The following is a 24708-nucleotide window of genomic DNA, read 5'->3' as shown; positions in this document are numbered from 1 at the left end:
TGCTAGGTGCTATTGCCCTTTTGTCATCAAACGAGATCTGGGTACTTACCGCCTTGCATCATGGGATATGGGGCTGCCTCGAGCTGGTAAAAGTGACTCTCGACCTTAGCAAGTGCCGAGTCGGAGCCGAGGATCGGCTCCGAACCCATCAAGCAAGAAAGAAGGCGAGAGAAGACAACTAACATGGAACGTTATGGTAGGTACATAACTTCTCATTTTCTTTCATCCCCTGATGAAAATGTTTCTCAGAGGTGCTTGCAACTTAAAACTTCCCAGAAGGGCACCTACTCCAGCCTGGGTTCTTAATTTTGTTCTAGAGGAACTCACTCTTCCTCCTTTTGAGCCAGCTGCCACTGCAGATTTAAAGATTCCCTCTTGGTAGACAGCCTTCCTTTTGGCTATACCTTCAGCAAGAAGGGTTTTGGAGCTGCAAGCTTTGGCTATGGAGCCTTTTCTTATTTTCCATGAAGACCGTGTCTCTCTCTGAACCAGTCCCTTTTTTATGCCTAAGGTGGTTTCTAGCCTGACACTTAGTCAGTTCATACACCTTCTGTTTTCTTTCCTAATCCTCGAAATAGAGGTGAAAGGATCCTACATTCTCTTGATGTGCACAGACGGCTCAGATTTTACCTGAGACCTTCGGAAATCGGCTCAGTTATTGGTCTGTTTTGCCCTTGGAGCTCAGGGCAAAGCTATCCCTAAGTAGACCATTTCTAAGTGGATTGCACATTGTATTACTTTCTGTTATTCCTTTCATGGCATGGTTCATCCTCAAGGGGTTAAGACCCACTCCACAAGAGCAGCTTCCACTTCTGCAGCCTTTTTAAGGGTGTCCCTACTAAAGACATATTTTAGAGGCTACCACATGGTCTTCTGTTCACATTTCCACAAAGCATTATAATTTGCCTTTGGTTTCTAGAGCCAGGGCAGGGTTTGCTACTGCTGTTCTGCAGGGCATTCTCTCCAATCCTTGATTCTGTTGGTGCCTCCTCCCCTTTCTCTGGGCTTTGGTAATCAACCCATTGGTTAGGACTGCAACGGTGAAACACGAACATAGTACAGTTGTGTACACTTACCATAAATGTAGATGTTGGCGTATTCACTGTTGCAGTCCTGCCCCCCCCCCCTTTTTGGTCCTTTCCTGTTCTTTCCTAAGGTACAGGCTGAATCTGGTTTTATTTGCCAAAGTTTCTTTTGGCTTAAGCCTTGTTTTCTAGGGACTCCTGACTGTTATGGCAAGAAAGACCGAGGAAGTGACGTCTGCTGCCTCCTTTTGCATCGGACGTCCTTTTCAACCGATGGCAGCAGATGTCATATTTACTTAACTTTGGTATTCTGACCGAGTGCTACCGGGAGCCGGATAACCCATTGGTTAGGACTGCAACAGTGAATACACTTGAATGTCTACATTTATGGTAAGTGTACACAACTGTACTTTGCCAAGCCTACAATTTTGTGTCACCACAGACCTCTGGGTGTTCACAAAGTGCAGGGTAGTGGTCGTGGCTCACTTGAGGTTGCTAGGATTCTGGGCGTTTCTCTACCTCGACTGGTTCCTCGCCACCCCCCACCAAGCATCTGTTTGAACAAGTAATTGTCTGGTGCTAATCTCTGCTCCAGTCAGGGCATTGCAGCCCATTATGACAAGTTGCAACTTTGCCCTACACAAGTCCTGGAGTTCATAGGTGCTTACTTGAACACAGTCTCCCAGATAGCAAAAGTACCACAACTGAGAATGTCCACTTTATAAAGTCTTAAAATTTCTCTCTCCAGAAACCTCCACCAGATTGATTTTACAGCTTCTGGGATCCATGGTTGCCTCGATTAGTCTTGTCCTACTAGTTAGGTTTTACATGAGTGCTTCAGTGGATGTTGGCAGTACAGTGCTCCATAAGGCTACAACCCATGAATTTCCCCATATGGATCACCAGCTCTTGCAGGGAATATGCAGCATTGTGGATCCAAGTACTGGAGATGTCTCAGGGATGTCCTTTTGTTCTACCATTAGCATAGGCCACAGTGAGCACAGACTTTGACCAGGTGAGCTGGGGCACTACCTGCAGAAGATAGTCCAAGGTATGTTTTTCTCCCTCAGAGGCCAGTCTGCACATCTGTCTTCTAGAGAGCTGTCCTCCTAGTATTGCAGGCATTCCAAGGGGTTTTCCTCTGAAGATAATTGCTGTACAGACTGACATCAGTGGTTTGGTACATCAACAGACTGGGGAACCCATTCTTACCCTTTGTGTCAGTAAGCAGCGTGACTTGCAGTGAGTTTCACTTTTTAATTTCAGTGCATATCCTGGGGAAAACCCACCATCTTAGTGGGCAGACCGAGCAGGTCTGTACTGTTGCCTCAGAAGTGGTCTCATCAGTGGCAAAGTTGATGTTTTGTCATTGGGGCCCATCATGCAGCAGTCTATTTGCCTCTAGCCACAACTTCAAGTGCAGCAAGTACTTTGACCTGATCCCCTCCACAGGAAGAGTCTCCGAGAGATGCTGTACTTCACATTTGCCTCCATCTCCTTTATGCATGTCCATTGAACACCCTTGTTCCAATGTTCCTCTAGAAAGCATCTCATTGGAAGAGTAGTCATCCTCCTTTCTCTATTTTGGCTTTGAAATGTTTCCCCTTGCTCAGTGCACCCACCTTTGGTTCTGGACCGGATTCTAGGTCTTCTCTCACCCATTCGGCCTGCCTCACCTGGACATTCAAGCCCACTGCATGGATGGTTTCTCCACTTCCAGTGATGACTAGATAGTCCAGGCCGTCTTCCCAGGCCCTTCACATTCTCACTTCTTAGAAGACTTCAACCAGTGAGATGTACAAGAGCATATGGAAACAAGTCTATATTACGTGATTGAATGATCAAAATGGTGAACGCTCTAGAGAGCGAAAATGCAGCACATTGAAGTGCTTTTTGTGGGATCGTGGCACAGTGAAGAACGGAATATTTGCCCTTTCCTCACATTAGTGCGATCTCTGAGTTGGTATATATATATATATATATATATATATATATATATATATATGTATATATATTTAGCAGGTGGTTGTGGGGGGCACAACCCCCCCCCCCCACAGTAATGGTTTTGATGTGCTGCCTTTTCAATCTTCAGAGTGTTTGCTATTGTGATCATTCGATCACTTAAAATAGATCTATGGAAAAGGTTTTCGGTTTAGGCTCATGAAAGACACAGATTCATTCTCTGCCCCCATTCTGGTGATTTTTGGAATTTTTCACCTCAGTTTTTTCACAGTGGAGCTAGTTTCACCATCAAGGTACAACTAGAGGTGACTTAATATTGGCAGATGTCACTCACTCATAATTTGCATCTCTAAGCCTTTCTTATGGGTTACTTTCTCCTTAGATATCCTATTAGATTCCACTCCCCCTGGGGATCTTAACATGCTTTTACATGCCGTGATTCTGGCCCCCTTTGAACCCGTCCACCAAAGTGGATTTAATTCTTATCTTGGGGAAAACATTTTTCTAGTTAGCATTACTTCAGCTAGACAAGTATTTGAATTCCAGGCCTTGTCTTCTCTTCCACCATACTTGACTTTTCATAAAGGCAAAACTTTCCTTATGAGTTCGACCCATGTTATTTTGCCAATGGTTGCTTTAGAAGCTGTACATAACCACTCTATTACTTTGCAGTTTTCTTCCCCAGCTGCACTAAGAAGGGGGGAGTGCATGCTTTGGCGAGAGTACATGCTTCATTCCTTGAATGTACATGGATACCTCAGATTCTGTTTTCATAGAATGAAGTCAGTCAGGAAATCTGACCAGCTTTTTGATTCCTTTTCAAAGGCTAAATTGGGAAAGGCAGTGTCAAAAGTAACTAACTTTAGTCAGATGGCTCACCTGATTATCTTTGTAGGCATAGGAAATACAAATACAAATGAGTGATGCTGCCTTGGCCTGCAAGAGCACATTTAACAAGATCTATTTCCACTTCTACGTTCTTATCTAGAACTTCAGTACATGATATCTGTGCTACTGCTACCTGGTCCAATGCCCATACATTTGTTGCTCATTATAAATTGGATTTATTTCTCCAGGGGTAGGGCTGCGTTTGGCTCTGATGTTTGAAATATCCAGCAGCTGGGGACGCTGTCCCATGAGCTGAGGAACAGACTGAAAAGACATAATCAGGTACATCATTATGGGGAATACATAACCATTTTCATCCTTCCTTAACCTCCTCTGACATTCCTTCTTCCGTGTCATGGGAGATGTTCGCATTTTCCTGGTAGGGTGTACCCTTAAGATCTTTTCCTAGCTCTGTATATAGTTTGATCTGAACATGTTTCTGTATCACTTTCTACATTATTTATTTGACCTTGTGTCTGATAGTTGCATGATTAGTCCTTAGTAATATGGGGTTTGTATGAGATTATGGGTAAGGGGGGGGGGCACCTGTGGGGGGGGGGCACCTGTGTTGCAGAGTCTTTAAGTATAGAAAAAGCAGCCAAAGTCTGATCAGCTGTTTGTTCGAAACACACAAGTTGAGGAAGGACTGAAACAGACAGAGTTGCATTGGTATGGTAAGTATTTTGTTTATCCTTACTTTATCAGGCTACACAAGTGGACTGACACTGCATTAAATGCAGTTGCAATGCTGTAGAGTTCTCGTCCAGAGCAGTTTCAACAGGCGCTGTAGTCTGTGGGTATGAGTGGTTACGTAGCCAACCTGTTCCTGAGAACCTGAAAGCAAAAAATAGTGGATATCCCTTTAGATAGGATCTCTTATTAGGTCCCCATGCTTCCAACCTGTACAAAACCTTTCAAGAGCAGGCTAAAACCACAAAGGACTGCAGGCAGCTTCTGTTAGCCTCTGTACCTGGTGTGTTAAGCAAGAGGTGATGCCAGCCTAAAAGTGAATGATTGTGAAATGTGCTTATGTTAGGCTGAAGCAACACAAAATGTGTTTCTCTTTGTATGTTTTTCTCTCCTGTTTATGACCTGTTGATGTGCAGTGTGTGTTAACCTAGCAAACGCTTTTGTTTGTTCAGATGTTAAAGGAGAGAGTGAGAGGCTAGGTTACAGACAGGATGGCATCTTCTCTTGAGATAAGACTAGGATGAAACAGCTTTGGAATGCAGTGGTCATTAAAACTTCAGACTCATTTGGGATGCAAGTAAAGAAGAAACCGATGTGGAAGTATTGGAACAAACTCTTACTATTGTGATGGGTGGGGGGCTAACTGGTTTATGACCAGTCTACTTTGATACTGCTTTGGCTGACTACCTGTAAGTAAAAGAGATGTAAAGTGGCACAGTCAGAGCATGCCAATAACTGGAAGTCTGACTTTCTTCAGAGTGGTGATATATTTGACAGCCTTCCCTGAAAATTTTGTGCATGTGTATGAATGTGAAAAATAAAAGGCAGTTACTGTGGATAGAGGGGTGCTGGAAGACATTGGCTTACGGAGAGAGTGGTGTGGCTGTGTAAGTGAACAATGTGCAGTCTAATTCAGGTGTAGAGTTTGGAGACCCAGACCTAGGACAGTAGTGTATAGTCCCTCTGTGTTCTTAGTGCCAAAATTGTGTTTTGTGGATTATTCATTGAAACGGACTGGGTAACAGCAACTTCTTCACATTTAGTTGCATTGGTTGCCACAAGGTAGTCACACCTGGGTACTAGAAGAATTTCCCAAGCAAACTTACCTGTCTTTTCAGATAGATTCCTAGGCCTAGCCAGAAACATGGAAAAGCTCTCAAACATTCCCAGATAATCCACAGAGGGATGCCATCTGGAAGTCTTCCGTTTGGGGACATAGCTGTGTGACTAATAGGAGGTATCCTACTGATCACTGTTGCAGCAGTATTCCTTTCCACCCTCCTTCCCTCTATATGTTTTATTTTCTCCTTTTTCAGTCTTATTCCTATCCTGTGGGAAATGTCCTAGAAAGGAGGAAGCTTTCTTACCACTTCATACTGTGCTTCTCCTAGATGACCAGTTGTCTGCATCAAGGGTTAGGCCACTGGCATGGAGATTGTCTGAGGAATTGCAATTGTACATCCGCTTGTATATCCCTATGCTTGTGAGCTGAAGTCGCATAGATTGCACAGTACTAGGAAGGTAAAGTTTTGGTACCCTGGCCGAACAATAGCAGTGATAATCAGTGTGTTGGGAATACTGTAATGGTGACCATTAGGGCCATCTACTGTTATAAGTTCTTACACAACTGTCCTGCCGTCCTGCTTTTACCTTTAGTGTAATTGTCCATCTTTTTGAGAGTTTGATTGTGACATTTTGTAATTTTCCTTTATAGTAGATTTTTTTATTGCTTTTCATTGTATGCCTTGAAATTGATTGTAACAGATTCTACTGTTTTAACTTTCACACAGCTATTCACAAGTTTTATGAGCCCGTTATGCTGAGTTGCAATCCTAAGTTGACAATTTCACTTTTGAAGTGTATTTGCATGCATGATTACAACTGGGCATGTAGCTAATGGGATGTGCATCTTGCAAGCACTGTTTTTTTTCCCCTTTCTGTGGGGTGCTTTTAGTTGTATCTGGAAAACTTCCACACAATTTAGGTTAAATAGGCAGAGTTAACACCAAGCATGATTGTGCTTTACTTGGGTAGGGTCTGGGCAAGTTTTCATTTCTTCAGCAGTTTCATGGGTATGCCCAAGTACTAGTGATGCTCTAAATCATGCCAATAGCAACCCAGGCTCATCTAAGCATGGAGAGTGTTTTTAACCCTGGGCCAGGTGACCTCTTTTTAAAGACATAGTTGTTGAAAATGGCTACTAACTTTGATAAAGCTGAATACAAATAGTATTCAAGTATATATTTACTTGCTTTTTTAACTATTTGCAGGAATCAAAATGACTAATGAAGAACCTCTTCCTAAGAAGGTAAGTGTTCTAAACCAACTGCAAAACAAAGCGTGAGGCTTTAACGTTAGCTTAACCCTTGGTCATTACAGCTTTGCTTCTTGTTTCATGATAGGTTCGCCTCAGTGAAACTGACTTCAAGATGCTACCCAGAGATGAACTGTTAGCAAGGTAAAAGGAAAAAAAATTAAATGTGAAAAACTGCCTTGGTAGCACTTGCATAAGGTTAACACCAAAGCAAATTGTAGACTTGTTTAGATGGTCTTAACACAGTTAATTTTAAGAACCTTTAGAGTTATTTCATTCTTGAAATTTTGTCACACGAAAGGTTTACTGGGGAAAATGTTTGTTTCCCTTAGACTTAAAAATGTGTGTTTCTTGTATCGCATTGTTTACCTGGTTTTACTTTGTAATTTTGATATTTTTAAGAAGAAAATATGAAACAGTAACAAGCTACACTGAAAACAAAGCTTAAGTCATACAGGTTCCGGAACAGTAAATGGATAATAGCAACGGAAATGGGGAAAAAAAAAAAAAAAGGGCCAGGATACTACTGGCGAGATAGTTGGCAAAGATGGTGGTAACCAGTGCTACAGTTAAATGTAGTGGTTTTACAAAAAGATTCAAGCCCAGGTAAAATTAAGAGCATGTCAAGAAAAAAAGCAATTTCATGAGTCCTAGAATTTCCATGCTGATCTCTGGTCTGATTTATTTATTTATTTTTTTTAAGTTTGTATTTTTGAAAGTTTCTAAGTGAAGATAACTCAATATAAAGTTTAGTTATGGACATGATCTTGCATAACAGTGTAGTGTATCATTTGTAAAACCTCATACGAGTATTCAGATCTACAGTTAGCATTTGCTTCTTATTTTTGCACATGACTATTTTAAAGTACCTCCTTCTCAAACCAAAAGGACGATACAAGGGTACTTGTGGATATGTTTGGTACTAACTTTCCCCACTCCTGGTCGGCACCTAAACAGGCTAATTTCTTGAGATTTGGAGAGTGGCTGTAGGAGTATCCTCCATAGTGGTGGCCTTGCCACAGACTAGTTTAACTTTAGCAGTATTTACCTGTATAGTCATACAATGTATTATAATGAATCATAAAGCAAAGTTATTCAGTTAAGTCTTGTCTACTACAGTTGGTGGATTTCTTTTAGATGACTGAAGTACTTGATAGTCCAGTTTATGCACACTTCTTATTTGGAACTAATTAATGTCTTGGGTACTGTTTCACTTGTATAATTAGTTAACTCACCTGTTTAAATATTAAAGGACAACCGCACCCTCAGACTCAAAAAACATTAATTTCATCATGGTTTGATGATTCCTACATTTTAACAGCACTCTTGAGACTATTTTGAGCTTTTTAGATATTTTTATATGCAATTTCTGATTCTGACCACACGGGGTCTGGCATATTGAAAATTTCAGACTGTTTACTCTGCCTCTAAGTATCCCAGAATGCATTGTCTCCAAAAAATTGCATCAGATCTGCCACGATGTCCTTCAAGGATGCATCTGCAGTCCTTACAAATGGGTTGTCCTGGCCTCAGGCAGCCCTTCGGTCAGCCGGATTCCAAAGTCTGGGTCTGGCCTTGGCTGATGTCGCACTTCACCCGACGTCATAGCTGCAGTTCAGCGGGTATAAAGGCATCAGCCGACGCCATTTTCCTCAGTCTTTCTTGCCGCGTGGCGCCTGAAGCAGAAGCTGTTCGCAAGTGCCGGTCGGTCAGAACCAGAGATTACTACTACCGAAGACTTCTAAAAAGCTAAGTACCCCGTTGGGGACTCTTTCTTGCCTCAGCCGATGTCAGAAAAAGTGAATAACTGTTTAACTTGTGGGAAACAAATACCTCATAAAGATTTCCACTCTTACTGCCTACCTTGTTTAGGCCCAGACCACGACGTAGCAGCTTGCCTAGCCTGTGCTTCCTTCAACCGACGAATGCTTAGACGTCGGTCGGAGTTTGCAGAGGAGTTTTTCGGCTCCGCTTTTGCTTATATCATGCCGTCGGAGACTCCGACTTCACATTTAACTAAAAAGCGCAAGGAAAAGGACCAACACTAGCGGTCCGCGGTTTCGGCCGAAACCGCTGCTAAGCCAACCGCGAGTGTCTCGGTTTCGGCTGATGCCGAGTCCGCGGTTCTTCCTTCGGCCGAAAGCATGCCTCCTCCTACCGAGGCCTCTTCCAGCATGGCTGAATCTGCTACCGAAAATCCACCTGCTCTTACAGTTTCTCAGGATTTTTCAGATACTATCCCCTTAGATGTATCTACCCCTGCACGTGGAGCTGCTAGGCCCCCTGCATCCATGTCAATTAAGGCTTTTGCCAGGGCTAAAGCAGCTAAATCTTCAAAGGCCGTACCTGCTAAAGCCCCCTCTCACAGGCCTAGCTCTAGTACTCAAATGCTTAGTCTAGCAGAGGATCTCATTTCTTTGATCAGGGGAACCCAGTCTCACCCTGACAGGGCCTCTCACCCTCCTCCAGAGAAGAGGCTTAGAGCAGAGCCCCCTGAGCCAGTTTCCTCAGATTATTCCTCTGATGATTCAGAAAATACAAACCCTCCTGAGGGCCCTTATTCTCCATATGAGGACTCTGATTCAGAGGATTCCATACCTTCTGCCTCTCCTCCTGAGGAATTTTCTTTTGGGGAAACCTTGCATGCTATGAGGGAACAATTTCAATGGCAGGGCCAGGATTTTTCAGACTCTAGGAAAAGGCTTAGGAACTTTTTGCATTTACCACAGCATAGGCCTTTAGCTATTCCTCCAGTACTTACAGTTGTGGATGATGCATTTAATGATGCTTGTACTGCCCCTGACTCACTGCCTCCGGCCCCTGCTAAGCCCGACAGATACTACAGGGTTCCGGACACACATTATCATTTGTATAAGGCTCCCATTGCAGTTCCTGAAACTATTTCACAGGGCCCCAAAGCTGTAACAGTTGCCTCTGCCAAAAACCCCCTCCCCTCTGAAAGAGAATCTAGGGCATTGGAGAGATGGGGTAAAAAAGTTTATACTTCTGCAACTCTTTCGGCTAGGGCCTTAAACTGTCAATTCCGCATGATTCAGTATCAGGAATTTCTGTTAGATCAACTCACTAAAAAACTGTCCTCGCCTGAACCTTTAGACCGTAAGTCCCTTCAGGATTTGGTGCATAACACTCAGCAGGTCAGTAATCATTCCTTAAAATGCGGCTATGATGCACTGGAGGCTTCCTTTAGATCAGCTATGACTGGTACAGTGATCAGAAGGCATGCATGGTTAAAAGAGCAATCCTTACCAGACCATGTAAAGTCAAAGCTACTAGATGCTCCTATGGAAAAGCACAGTTTGTTTGGTTCCCCTGCACAGCAAGTGTTGAAGAAGGTGGAAGAGAAAGCTAAATCTGTCCAGACAGTCAAGGATTTCTTACAGGTCCAGCCTCCGAGGTTTAGTAGGAACTGGCCTTCCAAGAATTGGTCCTTTCCAGACACCACCAGAGCAGAAATAGACGCCCTAGAGGCAGAGGTCAATCCAGAGGTGCCTACAGGGGACGTCAGTGGCAGCCTAACAGCCAGAGAACTACTGCCACAGATCCAGCCACTACCACTTCTGCAGGACAATCACAGTGACTTGGCTCTGAAACCGCCTACCAGGGAACAACTGGCAGCACCCTTAGGCGGAAAATTAGCCTTATTTTCAGTGAATTGGCATTACATTACAGGAGACAAATGGATTGTACAGACAATAGACAAGGGCTACAGGTTTCACTTCCATACTCTTCCAAGGAAGAGAGGAATGCCAAACCTACCTCCAAACCAAAGGACAAACGCTCTACAGCAAATAGACCACTTGCTAAGGATGAGAGCTATAGAAAAGGTACCGGCTATGGAACAAGGACAAGGATTTTATTCAAGGCTTTTCCTAGTACCAAGAAAGGAAAACCAATGGAGACCTATCCTCGACCTGTCCGCTCTAAACACATATCTCATTGTTCCAAAATTCAAAATGCTGACCCTACAGCAGCTTCTTCCCATGCTGGGCAAGGAGTCTTGGCTGGTGACTCTGGATCTCAAGGAGGCATACCTGCACGTCCCCATACGACCAAATTGCAGAAGATACCTCAGATTTCTTGCAGGATCAGAGCATTATCAATTCTCAGCATTGCCTTTTGGCTTATCTACTCCGCCCAGAGTATTCACGAAATGCCTGGCATCAGTAATTGCTCATTGCAGGCTTCAGGGAATTCAAATTTATCCATACCTGGACGACTGCCTGATACAAGCGGACAGCAAAGACAAATTAACAAAAGATTTGAAAAAGGTTATTCACCTGCTGCAAGCCCTGGGATACACAGTCAACACAAAAAAGTCAAGGCTGATACCATCCCAAAGGATAACCTTCCTGGAGTGCGGAACTGGACACATCAAACCAGATGGCATTCCTCACAGCAGAAAACAGAAGCAGCTACCACTCTATTTTATGGCATTAACAACACAGAACCAGCTTACAGCAAGGAAAATCCTGCAAGCCCTGGGTTACATGGCATCCTGCATAATAATAATTCCACATGCCAGACTACATATGAGGAAGTTGCAATGGTACCTGAGGAATTTATGGTCTCAGCACAAGCACAGCCTAGAAACCCAAATTCCAATAATTCCATGCTTGAAACAAGAATTCCAGTGGTGGGCCCAGACCTGTCAATTGAACAAAGGACTGCCCTTCCACAGGCCTCACCCAAGCCAGACTATCACCACGGACGCCTCAGACCTCGGATGGGGGGCACACATGGTGGACAAGTGCATACAAGGCTTTTGGACTCAAGACCAGATGAACCTACACATAAATCAAAAGGAGATGCTGGCAGTAAAACAGGCAATTCAGACATTCAGACCATTTCTTCAACAGGGTCATTTGCTGATAAGGACGGACAACACCACGGTTATGTGGTATATCAACAAGCAGGGAGGCACACATTCATATCCTCTATGCCGGATGGCAATGGACCTCTGGAATGTGGCCCTTAGCCTCAACATTCAGCTCCAAGCCATATTCGTGCCAGGAAAAGAAAATATACTAGCAGACATCTTAAGCAGAACCACCACGGATGCCCACGAATGGATGCTGCATCCAGACATCTTCAAAAGCATCACAAGGAAATGGGGACTGCCAGAAATAGACCTGTTCACATCCCCACACAACCACCAATTGAAATAATTCTGCACAAGGACATACCACCCATTTGCTTGGAAAGTGGACTCCCTATCCTTCAGTTGGGAAAACCTGACAGCATATGCATTTCCACCTCTTCCCTTGATGCACAAAGTGCTGCTGAAGATCAAAGAAGATCACCCGAGGATCATTTTGATAGCTCCAGATTGGCCGAGGCAACATTGGTACCCGCTGCTGAGGAGCATGTCCCGGGAACACGCATGGCCTCTACCCCTACTACCTCTACTGCTAACACAGAACAACTTCAAAATCCTGCATCCAAACTTGAAAACACTGCAGCTAGCTGCTTGGAACATTACATAAGGAAAAATAACCCTGATTTATCTCAAAGGGTTAAAGACATTATCTTGGTGGCTCGCAGACCCTCAACAAGGAAAACTTATTCAGCAAAATGGAAAAGATATCTCATTTGGAGTGCAACAAAAGGAGTAGATGCATCATTGGCAAACATAGCTAGCATCCTGGAATACTTAGCAGAGCTTTTCCACAATGGTCTGTCTTTCTCCTCTATTAAGATTCATGCATCAGCAATTTCAGCAGAATACAACATGGATCCTCCAGTCTTTTCTCATCCTCTTCTCAGGCAGTTTCTCAGAGGAATTAAAAATGTAAAGCCACCAAGGAAACCACCATTGCCTACATGGGACTTGAACTTTGTGTTAGAAAAGTTAACACTCCCCCCTTTTGAACCAGCAGCAACAGCAGAATTACAGTACTTATCTTGGAAGACTGCATTCCTGCTTGCAATCACTTCAGCTAGAAGGGTTTCTGAATTACAGGCATTAATGGCAGTACAGCCCTTCCTTCTCTTCCATCAGGATAGAGTGTCCATGAGGACTAATCCTACCTTTATGCCAAAGGTGGTCTCCAGGGTATCATTAAATCAAGCAATACACCTACCAACATTCTTCCCCAACCCACAGAACGGGGGGGGAAAGATTGCTGCATACCTTGGATGTACACAGACAATTACACTACTACCTGGACAGAACCAAGAACAATAGAAAAACTGACCAGCTTCTGGTAGCATATGCAACAGGAATGGAAGGAAAAGCAATTTCAAAACAAACAATCTCAAAATGGATAGGAAATTGCATTAGATTTTGTTACTCTTTTCATGGAAAGGCAACTCCAGAAAACATCAGACCTCATTCCACAAGGGCTACAGCCACTACTACAGCTTTCTTACGAGGAGTGGCTACCAAGGACATTTTAGAGGCTGCTACTTGGAGCTCCGTGCATACATTTGCCAAGCATTATAATCTGCCTTTATACTCCAGATCCCGAGCAGGTTTTGCCACTGCTGTTTTGCAAGGGATCTTAACTACAGCATAAACTCTTAGTGCCTCCTTAGTGCCTCCTCCCCCAGTTTGGCTATGGTATTCTACCCATTTGTAAGGACTGCAGATGCATCCTTGAAGGACATAGTACAGTTTTGTACCTACCATAAATGTAGATGTCCGAGAGGTATGCATCTGCAGTCAGGATTACCCACCCTCCTTCCCCTCTGTGGTACTCCTAGGGTATTTGCCCATCTTGTAGCTAGCTGGGGGAATCTATTATGGTGTATTTGTTTGTATATATGTATATACATGTTTATTTTTATGTGCTCTCTATTGTTTGGAAACATTTGCTTTTATCCAAATTTAGCCTTTCTAGAGGGCACCTGGCATCTGGGGCAAGAAACACTGAGGAAAATGGCGTCGGCTGATGCCTTTATACCCGCTGAACTGCAGCTATGACGTCGGGTGAAGTGCGACATCAGCAGAGGTCAGACCCAGACTTTGGAATCCGATCAAGGGCTGCCTGAGGCCAGGACAACCCATTTGTAAGGACTGCAGATGCATACCTCTCGGACATCTACATTTATGGTAGGTACAAAACTGTACTTTTGCCTTAAGGGTGCCCCCCGGTTTACTTCTTAAAAATTTTTAAAAACCCCGGCAAAAATTCAAAAAAATTTCAAAAATTTTTTTTTAAACAGTCAACAAAAAAAAAGTCAAGGCTGATACCATCCCAAAGGAAAACCCTTTTGGGTGCGGGAACTGGACACATCAAACCAGATGGCATTCCTCACAGCAGAAAAACAGAAGCAGCTACCATTTATTTTATGGCATTAACAACACAGAACCAGCTTACAGCAAGGAAAATCCTGCAACCCCTTTTACATGGCATCCTGCATAATAATAATTCCACATGCCAGACTACATATGAGGAAGTTGCAATGGTACCTGAGGAATTTATGGTCTCACAAAGCACAGCCTAGAAACCCAAATTCCAATAATTCCATGCCTGAAACAAGAATTCCAGTGGTGGGCCCGGGCCTGTCAATTGAACAAAGGACTGCCCTTCCACAGGCCTCCCCCAAGCCAGACTATCACCACGGACCTCAGACCTCGGAGGGGGGCACACATGGTGGACAAGTGCATACAAGGTTTATGGACTCAAGACCAGATGAACCTACACATAAATCAAAAAGAGATGCTGGCAGTAAAACAGGCAATTCAGACATTCAGACCATTTCTTCAACAGGGTCATTTGCTGATAAGGACGGACAACACCAGTTATGTGGTATATAAAAAACGGGGAGGCAAAATTCATATCCTCTATGCCGGATGGCAATGGACCTCTGGAATGGGGCCCCTTTAGCCTCAACATTCAGCTCCAAGCCATTTTGGGAGGAAAAGAAAATATACTAGCAGACATCTTAAGCAAAACCCACCACGGATGCCCACGAATGGATGCTGCATCCAGACATCTTAAAAACCATCAAAAGGAAATGGGGACTGCCAGAAATAGACCTGTTCACATCCCCACACAACCCCCAAATTTAAAATTCTGCACAAGGACATACCACCCATTTGTTTGGGAAAGGGTGGACCCCTATCCTTCATTTGGGGAAAACCTGACAGCATATGCATTCCACCTTTTCCCTTTTGATGCACAAAGTGCTGCTGAAGATCAAAGAAGATCACCCAGGATCATTTTGATAGCTCCAGATTGGCCGAGGCAACATTGGTCCCCCTCTGAGGAGCATGCCCCGGGGAACACGCATGGCCTCTCCCCCTACCCTTTACTGCTAACACAGAACAACTTCAAAATCCTGCATCCAAACTTGAAAACACTGCAGCTAGCTGCTTGGAACTTTACATAAAAAAAATAACCCGATTTATCTAAAGGGTTAAAGACATTATCTTGGGGCTCGCAGACCCTCAACAAGGAAAACTTATTCAGCAAAATGGAAAAGATATCTCATTTGGAGTGCAACAAAAGGAGTAGATGCATCATTGGCAAACATAGCAAACATCCTGGAATACTTAGCAGAGCTTTTCCACAATGGTCTGTCTTTTCCTCCATTAAGATTCATGCATCAGCAATTTCAGCAGAATACAACATGGATCCTCCAGTCTTTCTCCCCCTCTTCAGGCAGTTTCAGAGGAATTAAAATGTAAACCACCAAGGAAACCACCATTGCCTACATGGGACTTGAACTTTGTGTTAGAAAAGTTAACACCCCTTTGAACCAGCAGCAACAGCAGAATTACAGTACTTATCTTGGAAAACTGCTTTTCCCGCTTGCAATCACTTCAGCAGAAGGGTTTCTGAATTACAGGCATTAATGGCAGTACAGCCCTTCCTTTCTTCCATCAGGATAGAGTGTCCATGAGAAATAATCCTACCTTTATGCCAAAGGTGGTCTCCAGGGTATCATTAAACCCAAACAATAAACCACCCAAAATTCTTCCCCAACCCACAGAACGGGGGGGAAAAATTGCTGCATACCTTGGATGTACACAGACAATTAAAACTACCTGGACAGAACCAAGAACAATAGAAAAACTGACCAGCTTCTGGTAGCATATGCAACAGGAATGGAAGGAAAAGCAATTTCCAAACAAACAATCTCAAAAAGGATAGGAAATTGCATTAGATTTTTTTACTCTTTTATGGAAAGGCAACTCCAGAAAACATCAGACCTCATTCCCAAGGGCTACAGCCACTACTACAGCTTTCACGAGGAGTGGCTACCAAAAACATTTTAGAGGCTGCTACTTGGCGCCCCGTGCATACATTTGCCAAGCATTATAATCTGCTCTTTTACTCCAGATCCCGAGCAGGTTTTGCCACTGCTGTTTTGCAAGGGATCTTAACTACACATAAACTCTTAGTGCCTCCTTAGTGCCTCCTCCCCAGTTTGGCTATGGTATTCTAAATTTTTAAAGGGCTGCAGATGCATCCTTGAAGGACATAGTACAGTTTTGTACCTACCATAAATGTAGATGTCCGAGAGGTATGCATCTGCAGTCAGGGTTACCCACCCTCCTTCCCCTCTGTGGTACTCCTAGGGTATTTGCCCATCTTGTAGCTGGGGGAATCTATTATGGTGTATTTGTTTGTATATATGTATATACATGTTTATTTTTATGTGCTCTCTATTGTTTGGAAACATTTGCTTTTATCCAAATTTAGCCTTTCTAGAGGGCACCTGGCATCTGGGGCAAGAAACACTGAGGAAAATGGCGTCGGCTGATGCCTTTATACCCGCTGCACTGCAGCTTGACCCTGAAGGGACATCAGCAGAGGCAGACCCAGACTTTGGAATCCCCCACCCAAAGGGCTGCCTGAGGCCAGGACAACCCATTTGTAAGGACTGCAGATGCATACCTCTCGGACATCTACATTTATGGTAGGTACAAAACTGTACTTTTTGCCTTAAGCTGCTGTCACTTCATTGACTTAACAGGCATTCACTGCAGTCTTAAAATCCCCTACTTTTGGTTTTTATCCTTTTCAATGACAACTTCAAAACAAGCAGGAAAATGCCCGAACTGAAAAAACCCTTTTAGCTCTTTCATCTTAGAAATGCTAAGATGTCCTTCATGGATGCATCTGCAGTCATAACAACTGGGTTGTCCTGTCGTCAGGCAGCCCTTCAGTCCCCGGGTTCCAAAGTCCGGGGCCGCTTCGCTGATGTCCCCTTCACCCCACGCCCTCTCTGTTGGTCTTCGGGTATAAGGGCAGCAGCCGACGCCATTTTCCTCAGTCTTTAAGGGCCCCCCCTTTTTCCCCCCCCCCAAAAGACCCCAGAAACCCCCCCAAAAAAATTAAAATTTCCTAGGGTCCCAAGGCAGTAGCCAGCGACAGAAAAACCCTATTCCTTCAGAAGGGGAAGCAAGGTCATTAGACAGATGGGGCAAAAAGGTCTACCCTTCAGCTACTCTCTCAGCTAGAGCTTTAAATTGCCAGTTTCACATGATACAATACCAAGAGTTTATGCTTGATCAGTTAACTAAAAAGCTAACCACTGATGAATCTCTTGATAAGAAATATGTATTAGAAATGGTAAATCACATACAACAGGTTAGTAACCATTCCTTAAAATGTGGCTATGATGCACTGGAGGCTTCATTTAGATCAGCCACGACTGGCACAGTGATAAGAAGGCATGCATGGCTAAAGGAGCAAGCTCTACCGGATCATGTTAAAGCTAAGTTGCTAGATGCTCCTATGGATAAGACAAGTTTGTTTGGTACACCTGCCCAGCAGGTTATGAAGAAAATGGAAGAAAAGGCAAAATCTGTTCAAACGGTCAAAGATTTCTTGCAGGTTCAACCCCCAAGGTTTAGCAGGAACTGGCCTGCCAAAAATTGGTCCTTTCCTGACTCCACAAGATCTCAAAGGGGCAGGAATAGACGTTCCAGAGGCAGAAACCAATCCAGGGGAGGTGCCTACAGAGGACGACAGTGGCAAGGTAACAACAGAGGCACAGACACAACCTCTTCCACTACATCAACTCAACCACAGTGACTTAACCTAAATCCGCCTACCAGGAACAAATAGCAGCTCCTCTAGGCGGAAAATTAACCTTATTTTCAAAGAACTGGCACTATATAACAAAAGACAAGTGGATTTTACAAACCATAGATCAAGGTTACCGGTTCCACTTCCACACTTTACCAGTCAAAGAGGAATGCCAAATCTACCTCCAAATCAAAAACAGAGGCTCTACAACAGATAATGCAGTTAGCAAACATGAGAGCTGTGGAAAGAGTGCCAACAGCAGAGCAAGGAAAGGGGTTCTACTCCAGACTATTCCTAGTTCCAAGAAAGGAAAAAGTTGGAGACCAATTCTCGACCTGTCCACCTTAAATACATACATCATTGTCCCAAAATTCAAAATGCTGACCCTACAGCAACTTCTTCCCATGCTGGGCAAGGAGTGTTGGCTGGTAACTCTAGATCTCAAGGAGGCATACCTGCACGTCCCCATTCGACCAATCTGCAGAAGATACCTCAGATTTCTTGCAGGATCAGAGCACTATCAATTCTCAGCATTGCCCTTTGGCTTATCTACTGCCCAGAGTATTCACAAAATGCCTGGCATCAGTAATCACCCATTGCAGACTACAGGAATTCAAATTTACCCATACCTAGACGACTGCCTGCTACAAGGGGACAACAAAAGCAAGCTGACAACAGATTTACAAAGGGTCATTTACTTGCTGCAAGCACTGGGATACACAGTCAATCTACAAAAGTCAAGGCTGATACCATCCCAAACAAGGATATTCTTGGGCGGAATTGGACACAGTAAAACAGATGGCATTCCTAACTACAGAAGACAAAAAGAACTCCCTCTTTACTTCTTGGCACTAACAAAACTGAACAAGTTAACAGCAAGAAAAGTACTGCAGGCCTTGGGCTTCATGGCATCATGCATAATCTTGGTTCCACTTGCCAGACTACATATGAGAAAACTACAGTGGTACCTAAAGAATTTATGGTCCCAACACAGACACAGCCTAGAAACAGAAATCCCACTAATTCCATGCTTAAAACAGGAGTTCCTATGGTGGGCTCAGGCATGCCACTCAAACCCAGGGCTACCCTTTCGCAGATGTCAAGCAAGCCAGACCATCACAACAGACGCTTCAGACCTAGGATGGGGGGCCCACATGCTGGACAAATGCGTGCAAGGATTGTGGACACAAGATCAACTTCACCTGCACATCAACCTAAAAGAAATGCTGGCAGTAAAACTGGCAATCCAAAAGTTCAGACCATTTCTCAAAGAGGGCCAGTTGATGATAAGGACAGACAACACCACAGTCATGTGGTACATCAACAAACAGGGAGGCACTCATTCATACCCCCTATGCAGAATGACTTTGGAGCTGTGGACCCTGGCACTCAGCTACAACATCCAGTTACAGGCAATATTTGTACCGGAAAGAGAATACTCTAGCAGACATATTAAGCAGAACCACATCGGATGCCCACGAATGGATGCTGCACCCGGACATCTTCAAGACCATCTCAAAGAAATGGGGAATGCCTCAGATCTATTTGCATCACCTACCAATCACCAGCTCAAAAATTCTGCACAAGGACATTCCACCCACTAGCATGGAAAGTGGATTCTCTCCTTCAGCTGGAAAGGCCTAACAGCATATGCATTCCCACCTCTTCCCTTGATACACAAGGTATTACTAAAAATCAAGGAAGAACGTCCAAGGATAATCCTGATAGCTCCAAACTGGCCAAGACAACACTGGTACCCACTGCTGAGGAGCATGTCTCGGAACAATATGTGGCCAATCCCCCTGATGCCTTTGATGTTAACTCAGAACAACTACAGCATCATACATCCAAACCTAAAAACGTTACAACTGACTGCATGGAACATCACATAGCAGCAGCTAATCCAGAACTTTCCCAAAGAGTTAGAGACATTATTCTTGAAGCACGCAGACCTTCAACAAGAAGAAACTATGCTGGAAAATGGAAAAGGTTTGTCATTTGGAGTACTGAAAGAGGAAAAGATGTGTCAAACATAGATATGCCTAACATTCTGGAGTACCTAGCCGAACTTCTTCATTCAGGCCTGTCCTACTCCTCCATCAAGATACATGCATCAGCTATTTCAGCAGAATACAGCTTTGATCCACCTGTTTTTCTCACCCTTTGCTCAGGCAGTTCCTCAGAGGAATCAAGAATGTAAAACCTCCAAGGAAACCACCATTACCAGCTTGGGACCTAAACTTTGTGCTAGAAAAATTGACACTATCACCCTTTGAACCAGCAGCAACAGCAGACCTACAACACCTGTCATGGAAAACTGCTTTCCTACTGGCAATTACTTCAGCAAGGAGGGTTTCAGAACTACAGGCCTTAATGGCAGTGCAACCCTTCCTAATCTTCCACCAAGATAGAGTGTCCATGAGGACTAATCCTACATTTATGCCTAAGGTGGTATCCAGAGTGTCTTTAAACCAGGCAATCCACCTGCCTACCTTCTTTCCCAACCCACAAAACAGAGGGGAAAGAATATTGCATACCTTGGATGTACATAGACAGCTACACTACTACTTGGACAGAACAAAAAGTAGCAGAAAGACTGACCAACTTTTTGTAGCCTATGCAACAGGAAGGAAGGAAAAGCTATTTCAAACAGACAATCTCCAAATGGATAGGAAATTGCATACGATTCTGTTACTCCTTCCATGGAAAACCAATTCCACAGAACATAAGACCTCATTCTACAAGGGCAACAGCCACTACCACAGCCTTCTTACGAGGAGTGGCAACCAAAGACATTATTGAGGCGGCTACTTGGACCTCCGTGCATACATTTGCCAAGCATTATAATTTGCCTCTATATTCCAGATCCCGAGCAGGGTTTGCCACTGCTGTACTGTAAGGGATCCTAAACACACCATAATCTAGTTTTATCCTCCTCCCCTAGTTGGCTATGGTATTCTACCCAGTTGTTATGACTGCAGATGCATCCATGAAGGACATAGTACAGTTTTGTACCTACCATAAATGTAGATGTCCGAACTGGATAGCATCTGCAGTCAGGATTACCCTCCTCCTTCCCCCTGTGGTACTCCAAGGGTGTTTACCCTCCTAATAGCTAGCTGGTGGGGGGGAGTCTTTTATGGTGTATTTGTTTGTATATATGTGCATACATGCTTATTTTTGTGTTTACCTCTATCTTTTTGGAAACATTGGCATCTATCTAAATTTTAGCCTTCAAGAGGGCTACTGGCATCTGGGGCAAGAAACACTGAGGAAAATGGCGTCGGCTGATGCCTTTATACCCAAGACCAACAGAGATGACGTTGGGTGAAGTGCGACATCAGCGAAGCGGACCGGACTTTGGAATCCGGCCGACTGAAGGGCTGCCTGACGACAGGACAACCCAGTTGTTATGACTGCAGATGCTATCCAGTTCGGACATCTACATTTATGGTAGGTACAAAACTGTACTTTGCTTTCTTTTGTGAAGGCTGAAATCTAGCTCTTCAAGGAATCTCCCCTCCCACTTCACACCTACCTTCCCTAGCTATCAAATAGCTAAGGGTAATTTGACCCATTATCTGCATGTGATTGACAGCTCACAGCAGGTGACCAGACTAATGTACTGTTTGCTTGTCAGCCTTTCCCTCCTTACAGTGGGAGACTTTTTTTGTTGCACTACTCCTGTCAAATTTAAAACCAAGCTACATAGCACTGGCAATAATCCCTGCTTTGCAAAGCATTAATCTGCCACTTATTTTCCCTTCCTGTTTGTTTAAATAGCTAACAAATGCATTGCTTACTGTACTCATTTCCTTGTTTCACTTAAAAGAAAGTTACTGATGTCCTTCAAGGATGCATCTGCAGTCATCACATATGGGTTGTCCTGCCTCAGGCAGCCCTTCGGTCGGCCGGATTCCAAAGTCTGGGTCTGGCCTCGGCTGATGTCGCACTTTCCCCGACGTCAGAACATCTGGGGTATAAAAGCATCAGCCGACGCCATTTTCCTCAGTCTTTCTTGCCGTGTGGTGCCCGAAGCAGAAGCAGTTCGCAAGTGCCGGTCGGCCAGCTCCTGTGATTCAGCTACCGAAGACTTTGAAAAAGCTAAGTACCCCGTTGGGGACTCTTTCTTGCCTCAGCCGATGTCAGATAAAGTTAATAATTGTTTAACTTGTGGGAAACAAATACCTCATAAGGATTTCCACTCTTACTGCCTCCCCTGCCTAGGCCCAGACCACGACGTCTCGGCCTGTTCAGCCTTTGCTTCCTTCAACCGACGAACGCTTAGACGTTGGTCGGAGTTTGCAGAGGAATTCTTTGGGGCTAGTTTTGCTTATAAGATGCCGTGGGAGACTCCGACTTCGCATTTAGTTAAGAAACGGAAGGACAAGGACCGACACGCGGGCCGCGGTTTCGGCTGAAACCACGGTCAGGCCTACCGCGAGTGTCTCTGTCTCGGCTGAAACAGAGTCCTTGGTACTTCCGATTACCGAAACCGCGCAACCGACTACCTCGGCCCCGGAGGCCCCGGCCGAGTCGGTTATTGAATTACCTACTGAAACTGGTGTCCAGGAACCTTCCGACACCATTCCTTTAGACAAATCTACTCCTGTACGTGGTGCAGCCAGACCTCCTGCATCCTTGTCCATTAAGGCTTTCTCTAGGGCTAAAGCTGCTAAACTTTCTAAAGCTTTGCCTCCCAAGGTTACCTCTCAGAGACCCTCTACTGGCTCACAGATTCTTAGCTTGGCAGAGGATCTTATTTCCTTTATTAGAGGTTCTCAACCTCATCCGGACAGGGGCTCGCAACCACCTTCAGACAAAAGGCCCAGGGTTGAGCCCTATGACCCCCACTCCTCAGATGAGTCCTCTGATGGCTCTACTCTGTCAGACCACCAGGAGGAGGCTTACTCGGCCTATGAGGATTCTGATGCAGAAGAATCTATTCCCTCGGCCTCCCCTCCTGAAGAGTTTTCCTTTGGAGAGACATTACACTCCGAGAGAACATTTTCAATGGCAGGGTCAGGAATTCTCTGATTCTAGAAAGAGATTAAGGACCTTTTTACATTTACCTCAGCATAGGCCTTTAGCTATACCTCCTGTTTTGAATGTCATTGATGATGTGTACTCTGATGCTAGTACAACCCCTGACTCTCTCCCTCCGGCTCCTGCCAAACCTGATAGGTACTACAGGGTCCTGGACTCGCATCTTCACCTGTACAAGGCTTACTCTGCTGATCCAGAAACTATTTCCCAGGGCCCAAAAGGGGTTGCAGCTGCCACTGCTAGAAATCCTCTACCCTCTGAAAGGGAGTCCAGAGCTTTAGAGAGATGGGGTAAAAAAGTGTATACCTCTGCAACTCTTTCCATGAGGGCATTAAATTGTCAATTTCATATGATACAGTACCAAGAGTATTTGTTAGATGAATTGCATAAGAAACTGTCTTCATCTGAACCCCTTGATCGCAAATCCCTTCAGGATCTGGTACATAACTCCCAGCAGGTTAGTAACAATTTCTTGCAGTGTGGTTATGATGCATTGGAAGCTTCAAGTAGGTCAGCTATGACAGGTGCAGTCATACGTAGGCATGTCTGGCTGAAGGAACAATCTCTGCCAGATCATGTTAAAGCTAAACTGTTGGATGCTCCTATGGAAAAGCAAAAATTATTTGGTTCCACGGCTCAAGAGGTCTTAAAGAAATTTGAAGAAAAGGCAAAATCTGTGCAAACAGTCAAAGACTTTCTGCAAGTCCAACCACAGAGATTCAGCAGAAATTGGCCTACTAAGAATTGGTCCTTTCCGGACTCAGACAGATCTCAGAGAGGCAGGAATAGGCGTGCCAGAGGTAGAGGGCAAGCTAGAGGCTCCTACAGAGGCTGTCAGTGGCAGCCTCCCGACCAGAGAGGTAGTGCAGGAACTACAACTGCTACACCAGGACAGACTCAATGACTTTGTTTTGACTCCGCCGACCAGGGCTCAGTTAGAAGCACCTTTGGGCGGAAAGCTTTCTTTATTTTCAAAAAATTGGCACAGCATTACAAGGGACACATGGACACTGCAAATAATAGACAAAGGATACAGGTTCCATTTCCACACATTGCCAAAAAGAAAAGGCATGCCAGACCTGCCACCAAATCAGAGGGCAGAGGCTTTGAAACAAATTTCCAACTTAATACAAAGGAAAGCTATAGAAAAGGTTCCTCTTTCAGAACAAGGCCAAGGATTTTACTCCAGATTATTCCTTGTTCCAAGAAAAGAAAATCAATGGAGGCCTATTCTCGACTTGTCCGCACTGAATACTTACCTCATTGTGCCAAAATTCAAAATGCTGAGACTACAGCATCTCCTTCCCATGCTGGGCAAGGGATCTTCGCTGGTGACCCTAGACCTCAAGGAGGCATACCTGCATGTCCCTATCAGACAAGGTTGCAGAAGACACCTCAGATTTCTTGCAGGGTCAGAGCATTATCAATTCTCAGCATTGCCCTTTGGCTTATCTACTGCGCCCAGAGTATTCACGAAATGCCTGGCATCAGTAATTGCAAACTGCAGACTTCAGGGGATTCAAATTTACCCATATCTGGACGACTGCCTTATACTAGCGGACAGCAAGCAAACTTTGTTAAAGGACTTGGATTATGCCATCCACCTACTGCAGGCCTTGGGATATACAGTCAACATCCACAAATCAAGACTTGTTCCATCCCAAAGAATAACTTTTCTGGGTGCGGATCTAGACACAACCACCCAGATGGCCTTTCTCACAGAAGAAAAACAAAAACAACTACCGGATTACTTCAAGAATCTGACCAGGCAAACTCAGCT

At 44.3% G+C, this 24708-nt stretch overlaps 1 protein-coding gene across 2 annotated transcripts in view; it reads left to right on the top strand.

Annotated features, from left to right (window-relative positions):
* Window positions 1-24708, top strand: part of LOC122800178 (WT1 associated protein) — a 1433819-nt gene that overhangs the window by 364490 nt on the left and 1044621 nt on the right. For both annotated transcript variants that reach the window (XM_044069689.1, XM_044069693.1), the window contains exons 2-3: window positions 6836-6873; window positions 6968-7023. In XM_044069689.1, coding sequence (XP_043925624.1) covers window positions 6836-6873; window positions 6968-7023 — 94 coding nt within the window. The remainder of the gene's footprint in view (window positions 1-6835; window positions 6874-6967; window positions 7024-24708) is intronic.

This window comes from Protopterus annectens, chromosome 1.part0, assembly GCF_019279795.1.
Source record: "Protopterus annectens isolate FY-2018-M chromosome 1.part0, PAN1.0, whole genome shotgun sequence".
Classification (NCBI taxonomy): domain Eukaryota; kingdom Metazoa; phylum Chordata; order Ceratodontiformes; family Protopteridae; genus Protopterus; species Protopterus annectens.
Note: the sequence above shows the minus strand (reverse complement) of the source record. Positions and strands in the feature narration are given on the sequence as shown.